General features: G+C 42.7%; 1 protein-coding gene across 4 annotated transcripts in view; it reads left to right on the top strand.

Moving 5' to 3' along the window:
* LOC149301474 (vacuole membrane protein 1-like) overlaps positions 1-20,452 on the top strand; it is a 96,101-nt gene extending 75,649 nt beyond the window's left edge. For all 4 annotated transcript variants that reach the window (XM_089483880.1, XM_089483878.1, XM_089483881.1 and 1 more), the window contains exons 11-12: positions 12,754-12,853; positions 15,248-20,452. In XM_089483880.1, coding sequence (XP_089340006.1) covers positions 12,754-12,853; positions 15,248-15,391 — 244 coding nt within the window. In that variant the 3' untranslated portion in view covers positions 15,392-20,452. The remainder of the gene's footprint in view (positions 1-12,753; positions 12,854-15,247) is intronic.
* Positions 20,453-20,871: the final 419 nt, after the last annotated feature.

Genomic DNA, 20,871 nt, shown 5'->3' with positions numbered 1-20,871 from the left:
TGGTCTGAGATTCTGGGAGCTGAAGCCCAAAACATCTGGAGAACCAAAGTTTGGGAATCACTGGTCTATCCGCACAGAGATAACACTGAACATTTCTCAAGGGAAAAGGGTATTACTCAGTGGAATACCTTTCTTGGAAGCAGGAGATGGTAAATCCCATCTTTGTTCAAATCTATCCATCTGGCATAGTTTCCTTTCTCTCTTTCTACTTCGGTCCACCTTTCCTAACATTATTGTCTTTTTTGTGATTCATCTCTTCTTTGGCCAGAGCATAACAGCCTCAATGAAGCATGCAGAGGGCTTTTATACCACCTTTGAGACTCATTTGAAAGAAAGAAGTTGGTAGCATGAACTTTCGTAGACTTCAGCCTACTTCCTCAGATGCATGTGGGGAAGTAGGCTGAAGTCTACGAAAGCTCATGCTACCAATTTCTTTCAGTTAGTCTCAAAGGTGCTGCAAGATCTCTTTGAATACCGATTTTCCAGACTATGCCTTTGAATTCTAGCCTCAGTTTAGTCATCTTGGCTTCTAGGGAGAGTTCAGACTTGATCTGCTCTAGCACCCAATTGCTTGTCTTTCTGAATTAAAACCTATTGAAACATAAACCTTTGAAGGTGGTGGGATGGAGAGAAGAACCTTCCCAGACTCTCTCACGATTCATATGGGAGAATAGTGTCCTTCAAACAACATCTTTCAAATAAGACTAGGGCTTCTGGGAGTCGAAGTCCAAAAGGTATGGGTTTCCCCCCCAAAAAAAGTTGACCACCTCACCATAAACCATAGTATTTGCATGAGCTAAGAATTAACTGTTCAGCGTCTGAAGCCTCTTTGAAAAGCAAAGGAAGATTTAAACAAGGATGTCTATGCATATTAACTGCATTTGTCTTAATGTGTGATTAGAATGGGATGAAAGGAAGGCGATGCTTTAAAATCTCCTGAAGTGTAAATGGTTCCAGAAATCTCGCAGTAATGGAGCTCTCTCCGTCCCATAATCCTTCCTCCCCCCAAATACTTTTAAACCGGGGAAATGATAGACTCTGAATGCCACCCTGCGCACAATAAAGTGAGCCTGACATAAGGGAGAGAGGACAAGTTAACAGGCTTGTTTTAGAAGGCACAGATGCGAAGGAAATTCTAGATGTGTAGGTCTTTAAAGTCCTTTTAAACGGATCACAACAGCGTGGGTAATTGTGGGGTTGGGAAAGGGAAGGGAGCAAAAAAGATGTACAAGAAGGAACCGGGAATTAACCGGGCATTCAAAGCAAGGCTTTGAAAGCACTCTGGTTTTACAGGCATGCTCTTTGGAAGAATTATGTTTGAGCCTATAGAGATAACAGGCCAAATCTAGCACATAAGGCCCATCGCTCAGTGCTTGGGCACATCTTTTGCATGCACAAAGTCCAATCCTTGGCATCTCCAGGTAGGGCTAGGAAGGAATCATACCCCAAAGTCTGGGACTTGGCTTACTGACAGTCGGGGGTAGACAAATCCAGTCCAGTTAAACAAATGGTCTGACCCGGTATAAAACAGATTTCTGTTTTCGTCATCTGCCCAGGAAACGTCTTGAAGCCACACAACAACTGCAATCTATTTTGTGATATTGGCATGTCCGAATTGAAGTGATCTCATGTCCAGAAGCCTCACCTAACTCATAGGTTTGTTGCGATGCTGGGAGCAAGAACAGAATATCTCTCTCTCATCCCATTATCCCAAGCAAAAACACTTTTAGGTTAGATCAAGTGAGTTGTTAACCAATTCGCCTGGTTGACAGCCCAGGCTCTTTCTTGATGCTTTGCTGATGCTCTTAAAATGCCAAAATGGAGGATAACTTCTCATTTTGGGGTGATGTACTTCTCGAAAAGTGACCTTGGTGAGAAAAGCGATAAGCAAGCTTCCTTCTGGATGGAGTCCAGCATTTCTGCTGCAGTCTATTCTATTCCGAGACTGTCTTGATCCCAGCTTCGGGAGATTCTGGATTCGTTGTGAATCACCAGATGCTTTATGTCTTACCCTGGGATTGGTTGAACGTTGGGGAAACGGTGGCTCTCTCCTCCCCGCACTCCTCCTTTTTAAGTGCTTTGGGAATCTTTTATCACTACAGGAAATGGACAGATCATTAAAAAGAAAATACTGACCATTAAAGCTGTTTACATCACTGTCTGGAGGTGTATTTGGTGGTGGAGAGGGGGGTTAGTATGCAGAATGGGAAATAAACCATTTCAAGGTTCATAGAGCCCAGGTGGAAAGGGTTTGGTGTGCCTTGGTGTGTAATCTGTGTGCGTGGGAGAGTTGCAATTTTGAGATACTAAAGGAAGTAAGTGCAGAAACCCTCTGCTTTAAGTTTCCCCTTCACTTGGGTGCTTTCCCCTTACAAAGGGCTGTGGGTAAGAAGGCTGCTTTTGTGTGGAATTGCTTTAAATCAGCGGTCGAGGTTTTCACGGACGGCTTCCACGCCATCCCAATCCCTTTACCTATTCCAGTAACTTCATCCTGCGAGTAGCAAGGAGAAAGCCTAGACTCCCTCTGTGGAAATGTGGAGTAGAGGAAGGAGTTAACCATGACAGTGGTCCAAAACACACTGCAGAAATAATCCAGTTTGAGACTGGCTCAATGCTAATGAATTCCAGGAACTGGAGTTCTCTGAGACCCTTAGCCTTGACTATCAGAGAGCTCTGGTGCCACAAAAAACGTGGTGGAGTCTCCTTCTTTGGAGGCCTTTAAGCAGAGGCTGGATGGCCATCTGTCGGGGATGCTTTGATTGAGATTTCCTGCATGGCAGGGGGTTGGACTGGATGGCCCTTGGGGTCTCTTCCAACTCTACGATTCCATGATTCTATGATCTTCTATCACTGTTTTGGACCAATTGACACTATATCTTTTGTGAGACTGGGGGATGTGTGAATTGGGAGAGACCTTTGTTGTTGTTGGGTGCCTTCAAGTCATTTTAGACTTATGGCAAACCTAAGATAAACCTGTCATGGGGTTTTCTTGGCACCTTTATTCAGAGTGGGGTTTGCCATTGCCATCCTCTGGGGCTGAGAGAGTATGACTTGCGCATGGTCAACCATTGCATTTACATGGCCGCCCTGGGATTTGAACCCTGGTCTACAGAGTCATGGTCCAACGTTCAAACCACTACACCATGCTTGCTCTTACCTCCCTCATAGGCTTATTAAATTCATAGCTGTCTTAGTTTGGAAAATCAGTGTCCAAAGGGAACTAGAAACACCTTTGAAACTAACTGAAAGAAGGAAGCTAGAAGCTGAGGTTTCTTAGACTTGAGTCTGCTTCCTCAGATGTTACAAGTTCCCTTTGCACACGCATAAGTGTGTTGTGATGCTGCAAGGTCCAGCAGGGTATGTGTCTTTTCCCATCCAATTGCTGGTACCAAAACATGTCTGGATGAGAGCGACCGATCTGTTAGCTTCTGCCCCAGGTCAGGCTTTTGATCCCCCAAACAGCCCAGTCCAGCTTAACTTAACCCACCACAACTTAAATTTGAATATAAAAAGACAACTCCCACAAAAAGTGAACCTCATAAGGACCTCAAAGAGACATCGTTGAAAGATCTGGCTCCCCAGGACTGTTTTAAGTCTGGGTGCTTTTGACGGAGTCTGGTCCGGAGTAATTCAAACAGCCCTGTGGAGTCATTGGAAATACCGTTGCGCCTTTGTTATGAGAGACACCCTGGAAACTTTGGGCAGAATGGTAGTGTTCGGATCTGTTTCCTGTAAGGCAAGGGAGCTGTGGAACAGGCTGGAAGCAGATGTCATGGCAGATGTGAGGTGGCTGCCCAAAACATCAACCATGTATGCTGGTGTCTCCCTGTTGCCTCTTGTATCATCTAGACTAGAGCAGTGGTTCCCAAACTTTGGTCCTCCAGGTGTTTTGGACTCCAGCTCCCATAAACCTCAGCCAGATTGGCCAAGAGTCGGGGATTCTGGGAGGTGAAGTCCAAAACATCTGGAGGACCAAGTTTGGGAACCTGTGGTCTATAGATATTCAGCATGACCTTACTTAAGTATCACGGAAGTGTGTCCATTGAGTACCATAGGTCCACTGCACATGATAGCTTCACTGAAGTGTGACCATTGAGTATCCTTGAAACATAATGCTTAGCCTGATACCTTGAGTATCTCAGAAACATGACCACTGAGTGCCCTTGAGGAGTGATGGAGTATGTTAGGAGTACAGATTTGAATCTCCTGTATTCAGAATAATTGGGACTATACATCTTTAATTATTGTTTTGGATAATAATTCAAGGTGCTACAAGACCCCTCTACATACTTATTCCACAGACTAACATAGCTATGTGTTTGAATACTACTAATAGCAATAATAATATGAGGAAGTAGCCTGAAGTCTAGGAAAGCTCATGCTGCCAGCTTCTTTCTTCCAGCTAGCCTCAAAGATGCTACAAGGTCTCTCTCTACATACTGATTCCCATACTATGTTTTCCTCTCCGAAATTGTAGGCATCGGGGCAGCTTTTGAACAGCCTTGTTTGCACAGTCTTCATTTCTAGAGCAGAGGATGCATGATTAAAAAGAGCGTATTCAGAGGCAGAGAGAGAAGGACTGTGAGTCAGCCTGAAATCACCCCCTAAATAAGGTGCCTTTCTGGAAAGCTTGATTGTATGGCTTTGCATAACATACTCAGTGTTTACAGCTCGGTGGTATTCTTTCCATCCCTTCCTTCCTTCCTTCCTTTCTTCCTCCGAGGCAACCTGCTTCGACATTCCTCTTCTGTGATACAATCTGGCCACATCTAAGGGTTGGTGATCCTTTGACTCATTCAGTCAAGAGCATTCATGTTCTGCAGCAAGATAGATAGATAGATAGATAGAGAGAGAGAGAGAGAGAGAGAGAGAGATAGATAGATAGATAGATAGATCTGGAGTTGGGGGACATAATGCACGTTTTTCTTCATCTCGCCAGCACTTGTTAAGTTGCTAACTCTCCGGACTCATGACTTAATCCTGTTGTTAGTTTGGACTAAAGTAGAATCATAGAATCGTAGAGTTGGAAGAGACCGCAAGGGCCATCCAGTCCAACCCCATTCTGCCATGCAGGAAATCACAATCAAAGCATCCCCGACAAATGGCCATCCAGCCTCTGTTTAAAGACCTCTAAGGAAGGAGACTCCACTACAAAGTAGACCCATTGAATCAAGGGGGTTGGCCTGTGTATTGACTCCCCTGCCCTTCAGCAATGGATGGAATGGCCTCTAACAAAACAGATGCTAGCCTGTAATAGTGACCGCCTTATCCTCCATGATATGCATTGTGTTGTTGCTTTTAGATGGAAGGCTGTAGCTTTTAACTTCTATTTTGATCCACTCCAGGAGAGTCCCAAGTCCCAGACCACCTTCCCCCCAAAAAAGGCTGGAAAGATGTTTTAAAAATCAGCCAAAAATGGTGATAGTACCCCTAAAACAGCCTTAGCCTCCATAACATACTATGCATTGTCTTGTTGCTTTTAGATAGAAGGTTGTAGCTTTTAACTTCTATAAAAATCAGCCAAAGATGGTGATAGCACCCCTAAAACATGGCATTTGGGATCACTTCATTTCCCCAACCATCAACCAAAAGAGAAGCATGTAGTAGGCTACATTGGAAGGTAAGGCAAGATATTAATGTAGCTGGTGTTTGAAACAGACAAGAACCAGAATGGCTTAGATTTAGAAACCATCATCACAAGTTATGGCATACAATTATTGCTTCTAAGTATTAAGTATTATAAGTACTATGCTTAACAATTCATGAATGCTTAGCTTTTGTTTGGATGATGTTTGGGGCTGAGATTCCGAAAGGGTGATTATATTTGTGTTAACCACCATTTTGTCTGCAGTTTAAAAAACATCTTTATTAACTATTGAGCACATTAGATTTGGGAGGCAGTGGTATTATTTGCAGTCTGCAAGGACTGTAAATATCTCCCTTCCAGCCCTAATTTCTGATCCGTGCGACATTTAGAAATCTGTTTTGTGTTCAGAACTTAAGTCTAGTACAAAAGGAAAGTATAAAGAGCATAGAGTGAGATATTTTGTGCTCAACTTGCATTAAAATAATTTTACAACAGTAGGGAAAACATAATAGTTATTTAGATTTGAACCTTTGCAGTCTTTTGTTGTTGCTGCAAATAAGTATTCCTAGGTTTCTGTCACTTAAAAAGTGGATCCAAATACAGATGCTAACAAAATAGATGCATCCTTTAGCATTGATTTTATTTTACACATCACACTACAAAACAGAAAGCGAGCAAAATGTGTATTTATATTGGTTTTCATTGCTGGCTGGGCTGGGTTTTGTACCAGCCCCGAAGCACAAAAGTGTATCAAGAAACTTTCAATTGAAGTGGAAATATTTCATAGTACTATAAAATTTAAAATATTATGTTTGTTTGTTTCTATCCCCATTAATCTTCATAAATTAAAGGCTGATTTTTACATTAAAATTTGTGCAAACAATTGCTATAATCCTAGTCTTCAACACATTTGGATTGTGACCCTACATTGTACTTTGGGTTGAAAACGGAGTTCAGCCCCAGTTTTCATATCTGGAACACAGTACAACCGAGAACAGCTAAATAATATGGTTGAGGTTGCATTCTTACCTGGGAGAAGATCCCATTGGACATAGTGGGGCTTACTTCTGAGTAAAAGTCTCTCGCTGAACTCTATGAAGGTTAGAAGTGCTAAGGCTGCAATCCCATAGATATTTATTAGGGGTAGTTTCCATTGGACTCCATGAAACTCATTGCTGAGTAAACTTGTACTTATTATAAAACTAGACGAGGAGTTGAATGCAAATATTCCTCTAGATTAACCACTCTTTGTCTAGATTTTATTTCTGTTATTGAACCATGATGATGTTGAACCATGCCTTCATAAAATAAAATAGATCACCATCTTCATATTGCTATTGTTTTGCACTGAATTTGTCCTAAAGAGAATGCTTTGAGGTCAGCAGTGGAGAATGTGCTTTTATACAACATATAGATATATTAGACATAGCTCTCAGTAGAGCATAAAACATAAGTAAACTGTACATATGATTATTAATATAGAATTTGTTCTAAAGAAAACATTTTGAGGTCAAGAGTGGATAATGTTTCTTTACACAAGATATAGAAATATTAGATATACTCTCAGAAGAGCATAAAACGTAAGTAAACTGTACCTATGATTATTAATATAGAATTTGTTCTGAGTTCTTTACTTCTGAGTAAAGATCTCTCACTGAACTCTATGAGGGTTAGAAGTGCTAAGGCTGCAGTCCCATAGGTATTTACTAGGAGTAGTAAATGTTTTGAGGTCAAGAGTGGATAATGTGTTTTTACACAAGATATAGAAATATTAGGTATGGATCTCAGAAAAGCATAAAACATATGTAAACTGTACCTATGATTATTAATATAGAATTTGTTCTAAAGAGAATGTTCTGAGGTCAATAGTGGATAATGTGTTTTTACACTAGATATAGATATAATAGATATAGTTCTCATGAGAGCCTAAAATATAAGTAAATTGTACATATGACAATTAATATAGACTGCAAGTTAATTAATCGGTCTAAGGTTTTTCTTTTTGATATCAAAACCGGGGATATATATGCCCTGGGTGTTTCTTTGCACAAAGAGAGGGGTGTAAATCCAATAGTAAAACAACTCCTAGCATCTCTAAGAATGTTAAATTCCAACATTTATGCCTGTTCAAACCTTTCCAGAATTTCTGGAGAATTTCTCAGAAATGGAGCGATAGGGTTGTTGTTGTTGTTGAGTGTTTGCAGGTTTCCAGAGATAACAACCGGAGAGAATAACAGACACTTTGCTGCAGTTTCTAGTTAAGGTCCCTTTATCCGTAGCGATTTGTATAAGCAAAAATTGTATACCTCTTTCTTTCGAATGAATGGAGTATATAGACGAGAGTCACAGGTCCTACTCTCTATCTGGGTATAGAGATCCAGTTCAAAAATTGTTATCCATACGCTAGTATTTCCGAAGAAGGGAAATACTAGCGTATGGATAACAATTTTTGAACTGGATCTCTATACCCAGATAGAGAGTAGGACCTGTGACTCTCATCTATATACTCCATTCATCCGATTGCAAGGGAAGTCCCCATGTTTCTGGTTCCGGAAACTCGGACCTATATTGCCGCACCACAGTTCGTGTGGTACATCTTCCCGAAAGGCGCAAGTTGATGACGTAACATCCGCGATGCTACGGTTGCGACTGTGACCGGAGAAAAGCAGATTACTGGTTTCTTCCAACTCTGTGATTCTATGAATTGTAGTTGGTACATCATTGCAATACATGGACATTGACTTTTGCACAGTAAAACGCTGCATTACACAGTTGTCGATCCTTTCTCCAGTTGTAATTATTGCTAATATTATTTATCACCATCACTTTTAGATGACATTTGTCTTAAATATCTATTTTAAAGCATCCACAGCTTCGAGGTTCCCTCGTAAATAACTTTTTAAACACATCTGGATAGTTCTTTTTCCCACTCCAGTAATGTGTTTTTATTTTCTTTGAATTGTATGATAGAATGGCACTTCGGCTGCTTAAGTCTGTTTTCTCTGCCATTTTAAAAGGCTGCGACACAAATTAGAAATTAGATTGTGACATAAATTAGAAATTAGAACGTAGACCACTAATAAATAACCCAGATATTATTAATGCCAGAGTCGGGTGGTTAAAAATAATAAAGCCAAGTAAACAGAAGCTGCATCCTTTTAATATAAAAACTGGGAAGGGGGGGGTGCATTCTCTATTAAAAGCATACGATTTACAATTCCAGGACAAGACATGCTTTTGCTACAGATAGTACTCAGTGGGATAATATTCATCAACAGACCCCTCATTTGCCAAAACCGACGTATTAAAATTTATAGCGTGGGACAGATTTACAACGTTGTCATTCCGCGCCCTTTTTCTATCAATGGCAAAAGAAGAGAAAGAAAGAGAAAGAGAGAGAAAGAGACAAAAAAGTGTTGGCACCAGAAAGTGCTGAATGCCATGAACTTTGTCCGGCAATTAATTTCGGGTGGCAAACAGATTTCATTCCTTGCAGTTAAAAATCCCGATGAATAATCCTTGCCAGTCATACAGTGATCACCGTCTAAGCATTTCTTATCAATAACTTGGTCCAGCCAAAGTTTACCTTTTCTGAGAGCTCTTTTCCTTGCCGGGTTTCTCTGCCATTTGAAAGCATCAACCCCAAGTGCAAGTTTTTTGGGTGAAACCGGTGACTCGCTTTGCTGGGCGAGTCATTCTGAAGAATCGCTGCCGGGCGATGAGTCTTGGTTGGGTTTTTTTGTCTATTAAAAAGGTTACGGACTTTCCTGAGCTGTTACAACTCTAACTAAACTACATTAGCTTAAAGTAACAACACCCCCAAAAAACTTCCTTCTTAAAAGGCAAAATTTACCAGTTGCAGAGCAAGCCTCCCATTTAAAGCATGGCACCCTCCAGTTCTTTATTTGCAAAACAAGTACGAAATGGTCTGTTTTACAGCTCTTGCATTTTCCAAAGACTCTTGAAGTACCTAGTACTTCAGATTTGTGATTTTAATTTCCTTGCTGATTTTTTCCCCCTCTCTTAAAGTTTTTATGTATTTATGCACAAAACAAAATGCTTGTATATGCATCAAGATATGAATTGGCTGTCCTAAACGGATCACTGGGTCCATACTGAATTTAGGAGAGAAAGGAGGAGGGTTTGTAATTTTAAACTAACACATCTGTGTTATCAAGTATTTACAGTGGCATCAGAGATTTACATTTTAATGTTCTGGTTTTAATCTCTTGGGGGGAAAAACAATATTCCCCAACTTTGGAAAACAGTTTGTCAACCTTATTCTGTGGCGACTCTAGACTTTACCCATCATTTACTGCCTTAAAGGAGAAAATAATCTATGATGTTCTTTGGGCTTGTTTGGTTTCCTTTCTTCTTCTCCTCCTCCTTCCCCTATAAAAAAAACCCTTATCATGCTTTTATCAGTTAACTGAATTTCTCATTTTATTTACTGATTCTGCTTTCATTTTAACATTATTTTCTTATCCTCCAAAGACTAGAGGAGTGTTTTTCAGGCACTCTGATGTAGGACACTTCCCTCCCCAGCGTGCCAGGGACGGGTATCACATTTGTGTCCATGCTACAACTCTTTCTTTCTTTGCCTCTTTCCTTTCTTCCTTCTTGGATACTCTCTGTGGACCACCAGTCCACCAACATCAGTCCCGGGTACCAGGGTAGCATATTTGTGTCCAAACTACAACCCTTCCTTCCTTCCTTCCTTCCTTCCTTCCATCTGTCTTTCCTACCCTCCCTCCCTTCCTTCCTGGAAACTCTCTGTGGACCACCAGCACCAGCCCTGGGACGACCAGGGATGGATACCATATTTATGTCCATGCTACAACACGTTCTTTCTTTCCTTTTTTCTTTGCTTCCTTTCTTCCTTTCTGGAAACTCTCTGTGGACCACCAGCATCAGCCCTGGCACCACCGGGGATGGGTACCATATTTATGTCCATGCGACAACTCTTTCCTTCTTTGCCTTCTTCCTGTAAAGTCTCTGTGGGCTACCAGTCCACCAGTGCCACTCCCAGAACCACTAAGCATGGGTACCACATGTGTGTCCATGCTACAATTCCTTCCTTCCTTCCTTCCTTCCTTCCTTCCTTCCTTCCTTCCTTCCCGGAAACTCTCCCTCAACCACCCATCTACCAGCACCAGTCCCAGGACCACCAAGGATGGGTCCCATATTTGTGCCCATGGTACAACTCTTTTGTTCCTTCCTTCCTTCCTGGAAACTGGACCACCAGTCCACCAGCACCAGTCTTGGGACCACCAGGGATGGGTACCACATTTGTATCCATGCTACAACTGTTTCTTTCTTTGTCTCCTTCCTTTCTTCCTTCTTGGAAACACTCTGTGGACCACCAGTCCCAGGACCACCAGTTGTGTCCATCCTACAACTCTTTCCTTCTTCCTTCCTTTCTTTCTGGAAACTCTGTGTGGACCATCAGTCCACCAGTCCCAGGACCACCAGGGATGGGTCCCATATTTGTGTTCATATACAACTCCTTCCTTCCTTCCTTCCTTCCTTCCTTCCTGGAAACTATTTCTGGCCCACCAGTCCACCAGAATCAGTCCTGGGACCACCAGTTTGACCATCATTGGTATAGATGGCTATGCATTAGGTATTTAGCCTGGCACCAGATCTAGTGAGGGACGGCGGATGGAGAAACGGTGTCTCCTTGCCTCTCCACCCCTCAATAAAAGCCTCCATGGAAAGTGTACATCAATTATTTGCCACTTTCAGAAGCCAGGTAGTTATTTTTGCACAGAGATAAAGCTCTCTCTCTGCTTTCTACACCCTTCTTAGGAAGCCAGAGGTCTTTCTCTTTCTTTATCTCTCTATCTGGGAAAGTTTATTTTATCAGTTCCTTATTGCTCGGGGGAGAACAAGGCAGTTTCTCTCTCTCCAGAGACACCGGTCATAAAGCACAAAATGTTTTAAGGGGCGAAGATGTACAGGACTTTCCTTTTGTTCCTTGTTCATTGCCTTTCTCCTTTTTCCTTTATTCGAATTGCCAGGCTTTGAACGGGGAGGTGCCTTGGTGGAATTGGCTAATAATGCCTTCTCCTGTGGACCAAGGGTGGGAAGGATGACGCAGGAATTGCCCGAATAAGGACTTGGTTGGAGCTGGGCCTGCCCCTTTTCAAGTCACAGGAGGAGAAGGCAAGGGGGGGCCCTGGGCAGCTCCTTTTTAAAAACTGGGGCGAATGACACAAGCCCAAGTCATTTCCTTCCTGATCGGTTCAAACCAGTTCTTACAGGAACCCTGGGTGATAAATTGCTGGGACTTCTCAGAAGTCACTCTGCTGAACTCTGGGCACTGCCGGGTTGGACAGAGCCTCCTCCGATCAGCCTTGGCTTGGCAGGAAGGACAGGCAGCAGATAGACTCAGTCAGGCTTCTCGCTTCAGGCTGCTGATGCTGATGCTCCTCTGATCTGACTCACTGGCTGCCAAAAAGCAGTTCCATTTCCCCCCTATTTTTTCTGCCCCTTTCCTTTCCTATCCTTTCCTTTCCTTTCCTGACCCAGCAGAGTGGCATAGCCTAGATTCTCTTTCCTTTCTTTTCTTTTTATTTCTTTTCCTTTCCTTTTATTTACTTTCCTTTCCTGACCCAGCAGAGTGGGTTAGCCTCGATCCTCTCTCCTATTCTTTCTTTTCCTTTCCTTTCTTTTCCTTTCCTGACCCAGCAGGGTTAGCCTCGCTCTCCTCTCCTTTCCTTTCCTTTCCTTTCCTTTCCTTTCCTTTCCTTTCCTTTCCTTTCCTTTTATTAACTTTACTTTATTTACTGACCTAGCAGACTGGGTTAGCCTTGATCCTCTTTCCTTTCCTTCTCCTCCTTCTTCTTCTCCCTCCCTCTCTCCCTCCCTTCCTTCCTTCCTTCCTTCCTTCCTTTTTCTTCCCAAAGCAGAAGAAACCAAAAGCACATGCTTATTTTCTCCCCTTTGTGGTTTCCCTCCACATGGCATCTCATAGGGACTGAGGGTTTTCCCTCCTTATTATTTTTGTAGAGTTATTTTAATTTTGGTGTTAAGGTGTTTCCATCTTTCTCTCTCTTTCTCCCCATCCTTAAATCGTCTTTCTTGTGTTTTTTTCCCCCTCCCTCCTTCCTTTCTTCCCTTTCTGAACATCTGTCGCACTCTTTGGGGGTCCGGCTTGGCTTCAGTGCTGTCCCCAGCATAGGTCCGTCCCTTCAGAAGCCCTTTCAAGAATATTTGGAAGCTCAGCGGATGAAGCTCCACCATCGAGCAGATGGAGCTCCCCAGGTAAGAAATGCTTTGCCTTTTCCCCCTTCTCCCAAATCTCCTCATGTCCTGCACCTCACTCCTCTTTTGTCAAACACTTTTTGAGTTCCTCCAGCTTGCAAACTCTCTGAACAGAAAGCAGGTCTCATTTGCATCAAGAGAGCATGTGGCACCTTTTGCATTGAACGGATTTATTGCAGCACGGACTTTTCCACAAAAGCGCATGCTGCAATAAACTGGTTAATCTCGAAGCTGCCACATCGCAACGCGGCATGTCTCTTTTTGACAACTTACCTCTCTCAGTTGCTTTGAGTCACCTGGAAGATAGTTGGGGTAGAAAAAGAAATGCTACCTGAAAAGCTAGACAAGGATGACTTTAGACAGTGATTCCCAAACTTGGGTTCTCCAGATATTTTGAACTTCAGCTCCCAGAATTCTTGACCGTTGACCAGGCTGGCTGGGGCTTCTGGGAGCTGAAGTCCAAAACACTTGGAGGACCCAAGTTTGGGAGTCCCTGCTTTAGAGTATTAGAAGAAAGCAACCCATTCCTTACAGTGGAACTGGATGAATGTAAAGCTTTAAATATAGCCATTGTCTTTTTCTTATAAGGTAGAGGGGAATATTGTAAGTGCAAAATGTAGAAAACCCCTAAATCTTCCAAACTCTGTATGCATTTAAAAGTCCTGGGTTGATTTGCTATCTTTGAATCCTTTTCTTACCTCTCCCACCTTAATTCATTTGAGAAAGATCAGTGGGCAGCCAGTAAGCATGAGGAACTGAGAACTGGGTTTCAGAAAGTGGAAAGAAGGGAGATTTGCCAGACTCTGCTGCCCTCCATTGACCCAAAGGGAAGCGGATGCCCAAAATACCAGGCAAGCTCCTCTCTCAAACTCCTCTTCCAGCAAACGGTGATAATAACCGTCCCCACCCGCCCTCTGCGTCAGTTGCGGGTTGCACAACCCGATGCCAACTGGAAGAGGCTGCCAACGAAACGTCCCAAAGAGGGTTCCCCTTTCTTGCAAAGCCCTGCCGCCAACCAATAAATCGCCTTGGAAGCGGACATTTATTTATTTGTCCTGCATGTGAACTGTTGGAAGCTAATGCCAGAAACAGCAGCGAGGCTGGGCTGGGGAAAGGGAGGCAGAGTGACAGCTTGCCCTGAATTATTCACCCCTTCTGTCCAAATAAGATAGGAGAAAACTCTCTTTGTGAAGCAGAAAAAGATAAAGATTCTTGAGGGACTTGGAAGACTGGCAAAAGTTTTCTGCAGCGCAAGCTTTTGATGCACATCAGATTTCGCAGGCTGCGATGCACAAATGCTTAGCGCCAAAGGGAACTTGTGAGTCTTGAGACCCCCACAAGACTTTTTGTTGTCTCTTCGGCAACAAAAACGACTATTCCCCAACACACACACACCACAAACCCTGCCTTGAAATTGTTTAACCAAGCTATAATCCTCAAAGGCCAAGAAAGAGAGATCTGCCATGGTTTTGCACTGGCTTCCGTTACAAAGCTTGCGGCAATCTGAGGTTTTTCAAATCTGCAATTTCCAAACCTGGGGCGTCGCTCAACACTGAGGACAAAACCTTCCTTTCCATGCTCAAAGTCCAGATTCAGACATTGTCCACTTTAAAAAAGGATCAAGCTGAGAGTGTGGGAAGAAAGGTCCTTGACCTGAGAGTTGGGGAAAGATATAGCCATGTTAATCTGTAGAATAGTATCTAGAAAGATCTTGTAGCACCATTGAGACTAACTAAAGAAAGAAGCTGGCAGCATGAGCTTTTGTAGACAGTCTACGAAAGTCTGTGAAAGCTCATGTTGCCAACTTCTTTCTGTAGTTAGTCTCAAAGGTGCTACAAGATCTCTCTCTCCTTGAGGAACACCAGAGGCAACCAATGTACCAAAGCTTGAAAAAGTTGCAGACTAGGCTGGCTTGAAGATTCTTGGGATTGTAATCCAAAACATTATTTTCCAAGCCAGTTAGGGATATTTTTCCATCAGTGTTGCCTGCTCTGGATGGCCAAAGCTGAGACAGAGGAGAGTCTTTACCATCCATTGCCAACTGATCTTCATGCGCAGTGATGCCAGGGAGTTTTCCATGTGCTTCAAGACAAAATTAAAAATGGAAACTTAGGCTCTACTTCTGTGCTATAAACTCCGCTCTCTAATCCCATTCTCCCTGTATCCAGTAAGATAGGCCCAGTTTGTAATATGTCCCTAAAGTCAATGGCCAGGTCAAATGCGGAAAGGTTTTCTCCAAAATCCTCTGAGAAGTACTGGAACAGAACATTTGGGGAAGGAGCATGCCTCTCTCTGTGTTAACTCTTCCTTTTCAGCATGCAAAGCTTTGATTCAGAGCGTTCCGACTAATGTTAATGAATTCTGTCTCTTCCTCTCTTTTTGTGCCTTTTCCAGGGTGAAAACTGGCTCTCTTGGACTTTTGAAAAGTTGGTCATTGTCATGGTGTGCTATTTCATCTTGTCCATTATCAACTCCATGGCCCAGAGTTACGCCAAGCGCCTCCAGCAGCAGACGTATTCGGAGGAGAAAACCAAATGAGTTTAACGGAGGAGGGGAAAGGGGGAGACGGACCCCAGTTTTCATTGGGATGACCAGCTTTGCATTACAAACACACACAAAAACATGGCATTATTTGAACAAGCGGGAGGGAAGGGAGGGACGGGAGGTGTTTCTTGCCCTTTGGATTCTTACGGTCATTTTTAAAACGTAGTAACTCTGCCATTAGTTAAACGATTTTCATCGACTGCCGTTTGTACGTAAAAAGGTAATGTCCGTGCTCTTTGTTGAAGCGTCATCCGGGTTGAACATAGCGGGGGTGCCAAGTTCCCGTTTTAACGTAGGTGCTTTCCACTGAAGTTACTACTTCCTAAATCACTGGTTTATTTTTATTTTTTAAATCCAGTCAGAGCAACTTTATTTAGTCAACGTACAGCCCTGGGTACCACTCGGTTTAACGTTCACGGGTGGCAGGGACACCTTTTCCCGAACTGCATAGGCCCACCTCGGTTTTAACAGGTATAGCCTTAGACTGGCCCTCATTTTGATATCTAAAAGTACTTGAAAATCCTCAATTTCTCAATTTTACCTTTCATTTTGAGATGTATACAGCAGACAAATACAGGACAGGTGGGTATAGAAATGTTAAAATATCGTTAACTGTTGGAAAGCAGGGAGACTAGGTGGTATCTGACTGCTCAGCATTCTGGTTTTCTTTAAGTCTGTATATTTAGAATGATGGTAAGGCGGTAAATACATACATACAGATATATATATATATAATCTATAAAATCATCTTGGATCATTCCAGACATTCTCGTCTTGGTCTTTTAAAGCAGTCCCCGGTTCGTCCTTTCCTCCTCCTCTTCACCTTTTTGTGTCCTTTCCCTTTCTTCCTCCTTCTCGGATTTTTCTCTGCGAACGTTTAGTCCCTTTTGTTGGCTGCTTTACTGCGATCTTCCAGGAGGCTTTTGTTCTTGGGTTTTGCCAGGAACAGCCCAAGGCAACAGAAAGCACAGACCCGGAAACGGTTGAGTTAATTTTATTTATTTAACGGACGAGTCTCTCTGATCTGTAGGGGTGCGGCTTTTTGTCCTTTTTGGTCCGTGTTTTTTAATCATTAACTCTTGCCATGTTTGGTGGCATCGTTGGGAAATGCACAAGAAGACGTTTTGTACGGTACGGGAAGAGGTACGTGGAATAAACAGCATTCAAATATATCTTTAAGATGCCTTTTTTTTACCAGAAAAGAAAACCACAGCAGCGATTACACAACTGTGTTTCTTGGGTTCTGTTGTAACTCCTGGAGTAAATTCAGCATTCATTGGTAGAGCGTACCCTTTGCATGCAAACAGTCATAAAAGTAATCAGGGAAAGAGACCTGTCCGAAACCCTGAAGGATCAATGAAGTCGAAGGCATTCATGGTCAGCATCCATAGGTTTTTTTTGTGGGTTTTGGGGGCTATGTGGCCATGTTCTAGAAGAGTTTATTCCTGACGTTTGATGCCAGCCACAGATGATGGCGAAACGTCAGGAATAAACTCTTCTAGAACATGGTCACATAGCCCCAAACCCCCACAAAAATACTATATTACTTTGCTAGTTGGATGCTAGTGCTTAGACTCACAATAACCCAGCTGACCTGTTCCTGTTTAAAGCAAACATCTCTTCTCAAAAACGATTCTGTCAGGTCTTTATTGAGACCGTGAGGACTAGGATCTTCCTTTATTAGTCAAGAACCAACCCCTGTTTTGCATGCAGAAGGTCCAAGTTCTCTCACCATGATCTCCAGGTGGGGCTTCCAAAGACCTTCTTTCCCTGGTTGCCTGGAGAGGTGTTGCTACAGGTAGCTTTCCATATATAAGAAATGAGCACTGATACTTTTCCAAAGTATATGATGTGGCTCCTTATAGAGGTATCCTCTTTCTCACCATCCCATTTTGGCGTTTGTGCAAATCGATTTAGATGCAATGCCGTACAGACTCGCATCCTCAACATTGTAATGCAGAGTCGCACCACTGTCTATTCACTGTGCCTTCTGTTTCATTGGTTTTCAGAGTTTCCCAATCTCCTTAAAACCCATCTAACTAGCTTCCCCTTCTTTTCTCATAATGTAGAACCTGAGTGAGCAGTCTGCCGCTGGTTTGCCTTTTAAGCATTCTTAGAAAAGTTGCTGGGGGGAAATTTGAGAATCCCTTCCGCTCCCCAACTTCACTTGAACGTATCCCACGGTTTATCTGTAAGTTGCAAAGCAAACACCCTTCAGTAAACGTTGTGTTTCTCTCTCACACAATTCTGTTTTGGAGAAAGGCCTGGACTGGCTAACCAAGGGGCCTTCCAGATGCGTTGGACTGCAACACCTATGGTCCCCTATCCAACATGCCGGTGAGGAAGATAGGGAGGTGCAGTCCACACCGAAAGCATTTTTGTAAATTGATTTTGCGGATCCCATGTTAACAGGGATTTGCCTTGGGATGCTGGATGGCCTTCATGCAGATGCGCATTCAACGGTTTTGTCTAGTGAGTCATACTCTGTGTGTATGTGTGCGCTGTGTTCACACCTGCTTGTGTCGCCCGCCTGCCTCCCGTTGTGACACCTCCATGGCTTGTACCTTTCTGTCGGATAGCTTATCAGACTGATGTTGACTGTTGGATGTCATGGCAACAACAGTCGGTAGGCTGTCTGACATTTTGGTATCTTTCATCTTGACTGTTGTCTACCCACCGTCAACCTAAACTGTCCAACGTCCGTCCGCCAGTATCTTTAAGGTTGTGTTTTAGGAAACGGATTCCGCTTTTGATAGTCTTCAGTATCCCGGGATGTGTCTCGGGGAGACTATTTTTCTTTCTTACAAGGCTCTTTCTACAGGTAGGTTTTCAGAGGAGTTTAAAAAGCTGACGGATCCAAAATGGTGAATGTGGTTGGTTTTCAAAGCATTTTGTTTTAAATGAAGAGAACTGGGGGAAGGAACAAAAACTTTGACAGCTCAGAAGCATGGGAGAAATGCTAGTTTGTGACTAAACCGACCACAAAGCTTCCTCTGGTTTGCATCATCTCCGTTTTCCATCCCGTGAATGGAAGAGGAACTCTGTTCATGGAATGGGGACTTTCCTCCTCCTTCCTTCCTTTTGCAACCTCAAAGCAACAACTCACCCACCCCTTGAAGAAGCCAGAGTATTTTACTCTCTCACGACGCATCCTTTGGATCCAAACCTTTGTTTTTAATTGATTTTCGTTCCAAGGAACTTGATTTCTCTTTCTCTCTCCTCCGTGTTTGTGCAGCCAGTTCTCCATCCTAGTTGAATGCATCACGTCTCCTTTGACCAAGGCATTGACCTGGCCTGTGTTGGATCTCACTAGCCTTTTGCCCCAGATGCTTTCTTAAATTGTCACTTGTGTGTTGAGGATTGTTGTACATTGACGGTTGTTGGGCACGTTGCCACTCACCCTAGTATAGTGAACCCAAATTTACCAAGGCGGTTTTATTAAAAGAGGTTCTCCATTGACCCTGCTGGCCCTAGCATCACGTTTGGGTACAGAGTTAACGTTCTGTCGCAAAATTTATTCTAACCATGCTTATTTGTTTGTGGTTCTGAAAACTGCCACTGTGGTGGTTTTTGACACGTTTTACCTGCTTCGTTCATTTCTGTGGATGAAAACCAGACCTTTCCTCTCTGTTATTCAATAAAAGGACACTGAATGACATCTATAAAGTCTTGGGGTTCGTAGTACCTTTGCAAACTGGATCTACACATTGTTATGCTGGAATATTTCTCCCCCACCTCATGTTTGACAAATAATGGGACGATGAGAGAAATTTTGGGGGGTCAGGGGGAGAAGTAACCAAACAAGAAGGTGGTATTGATGCCCATTCTGCTACACACTTTGCTTTTCGATTTGGAAAGCACCCTCGGTGACCAGGAAAGACATAGCAATGCTTTGCGGGCTAAAGAATTAATAATGCTCTTTAGGAAGATGATGTTGGACTCTAACTCCCTTTAACCCCCAGCCTGCAGGGACTGAGGCAATGGGAAATGTAGTCCATCAACACCCAAAGGGCCGCACTTTCCCACCCTCGTGTCCGAACACCGCATCTCACTTTATTAAGCAAATGGTGGATGTGGAAAAGCAATGTTTTTCTCATGACATGAATGGCCATTCTGGCCTCAGTCAAATAACATTGGCTTTCCTTTTTAAAAAATGCAATGTCCCCAGCCCCATATATCCATGCTCTGTTTATTTATTTACTTCCCTTAAACTTGGTTTATTATACCCAAATTGCCTTTGCTGATGCCAATCGCATAAGAAGCATGCATTTTAGGGTACATGTTTTTTAAAAGCGAAACCATTGTGCGCGTTATGGAACATTTTTCGTGGGCACTGTAAGGTCTTTTCGGACCTTCCTTCCAATCTCCGATCATCGGTCTAGGACAGGAGTGGCCTCTAAGAGGTATGCAATTTGGAATACCTTTAGTCAGCAGGATGATGGGAGCTGTAGTGCAGTGATGTCTGGAAGGCCACAAGTTCCCCATTCATGGTCTAGGAGAAGGCAACCGTACCTTGGCATCCACTCTGGTGAATGGTTTAGGATGGATCTAAGAAAAGGAGAATGATGTTAGATAGCTCAAAAATGAAGGCTTCCTTAGTAGTAGTAGTAGTAGTAGTAGTAGTAGTAATAGTAAATTTATTAGGACAGGCTTCTGATCTTCATCCCCACCATTCTGCAGTGCATCATTTAATAGGTGCCCCAGACATTTGTCTTCGATTTGTTAAAATCTGGACTATTAAAGGGTTCAGCAACTCTTTAACAGAATAATCCGTCTATGGGTCTTCTGTAAAGATGTGTGTGAATACATTGTGTGTGTAGGTAAATTATTTTGCTCGATTCATTGTAGTATTGTTTCGTTTGCTTTGTTTGATGCCGACTCTTCAGATCTGGTTTTACGTGCCTCTTTTGGGTCAAATGCAAAGATGAATGGGAAGAGAGGGGATGTGTTGATGTACAACGGGGTGAAAATGTAAAAGAGACTCCAATATTTTTATTTTCTAATGCAAATACATGCCTTGATGTTCGGTCAAGTAATAAAGGAATACAAATTGCACACCGGGAGCATGACTGGTTATTTGGGTGCATTCAGAGCAAAAGTCTGAATAGGTATATGAAGCATACAAATACATATGAAAACATTGTGTGTGTGTCTCTTGCTTGTTCAGGTTCTTACGAAACACTATTTACTAGAGTTCTGGCTTTCTGCCTTCCTAGATAAGGATATATAAATATTGTACAAGCTACAGATCCTGGTATCCGAGCACCAAATGTCACTAAATTGGAACATCATGCATCACTTTCTGGATATGCACAAGACCAGACTTTGGCCATTCTTTGGGGCAAAGTAATTCTAAATTTACATGTTAAAGTTACTTAAGATTAAATCATCAGTAAGATGAATTAGCTTGGAAGTATAGTCGGCCCTCCATAACTATGAATTCTTTCTCGACGGCTTGAAAATAGTCCAAAAAA

This window comes from Sceloporus occidentalis, unplaced genomic scaffold, assembly GCF_023333645.1.
Source record: "Sceloporus occidentalis isolate IW3139 unplaced genomic scaffold, rSceOcc1.0.p SCAF_21, whole genome shotgun sequence".
Classification (NCBI taxonomy): domain Eukaryota; kingdom Metazoa; phylum Chordata; class Lepidosauria; order Squamata; family Phrynosomatidae; genus Sceloporus; species Sceloporus occidentalis.
The sequence above is the reverse complement of the archived record's forward strand: the minus strand, read 5'-3'. Positions and strand labels throughout refer to the sequence as shown.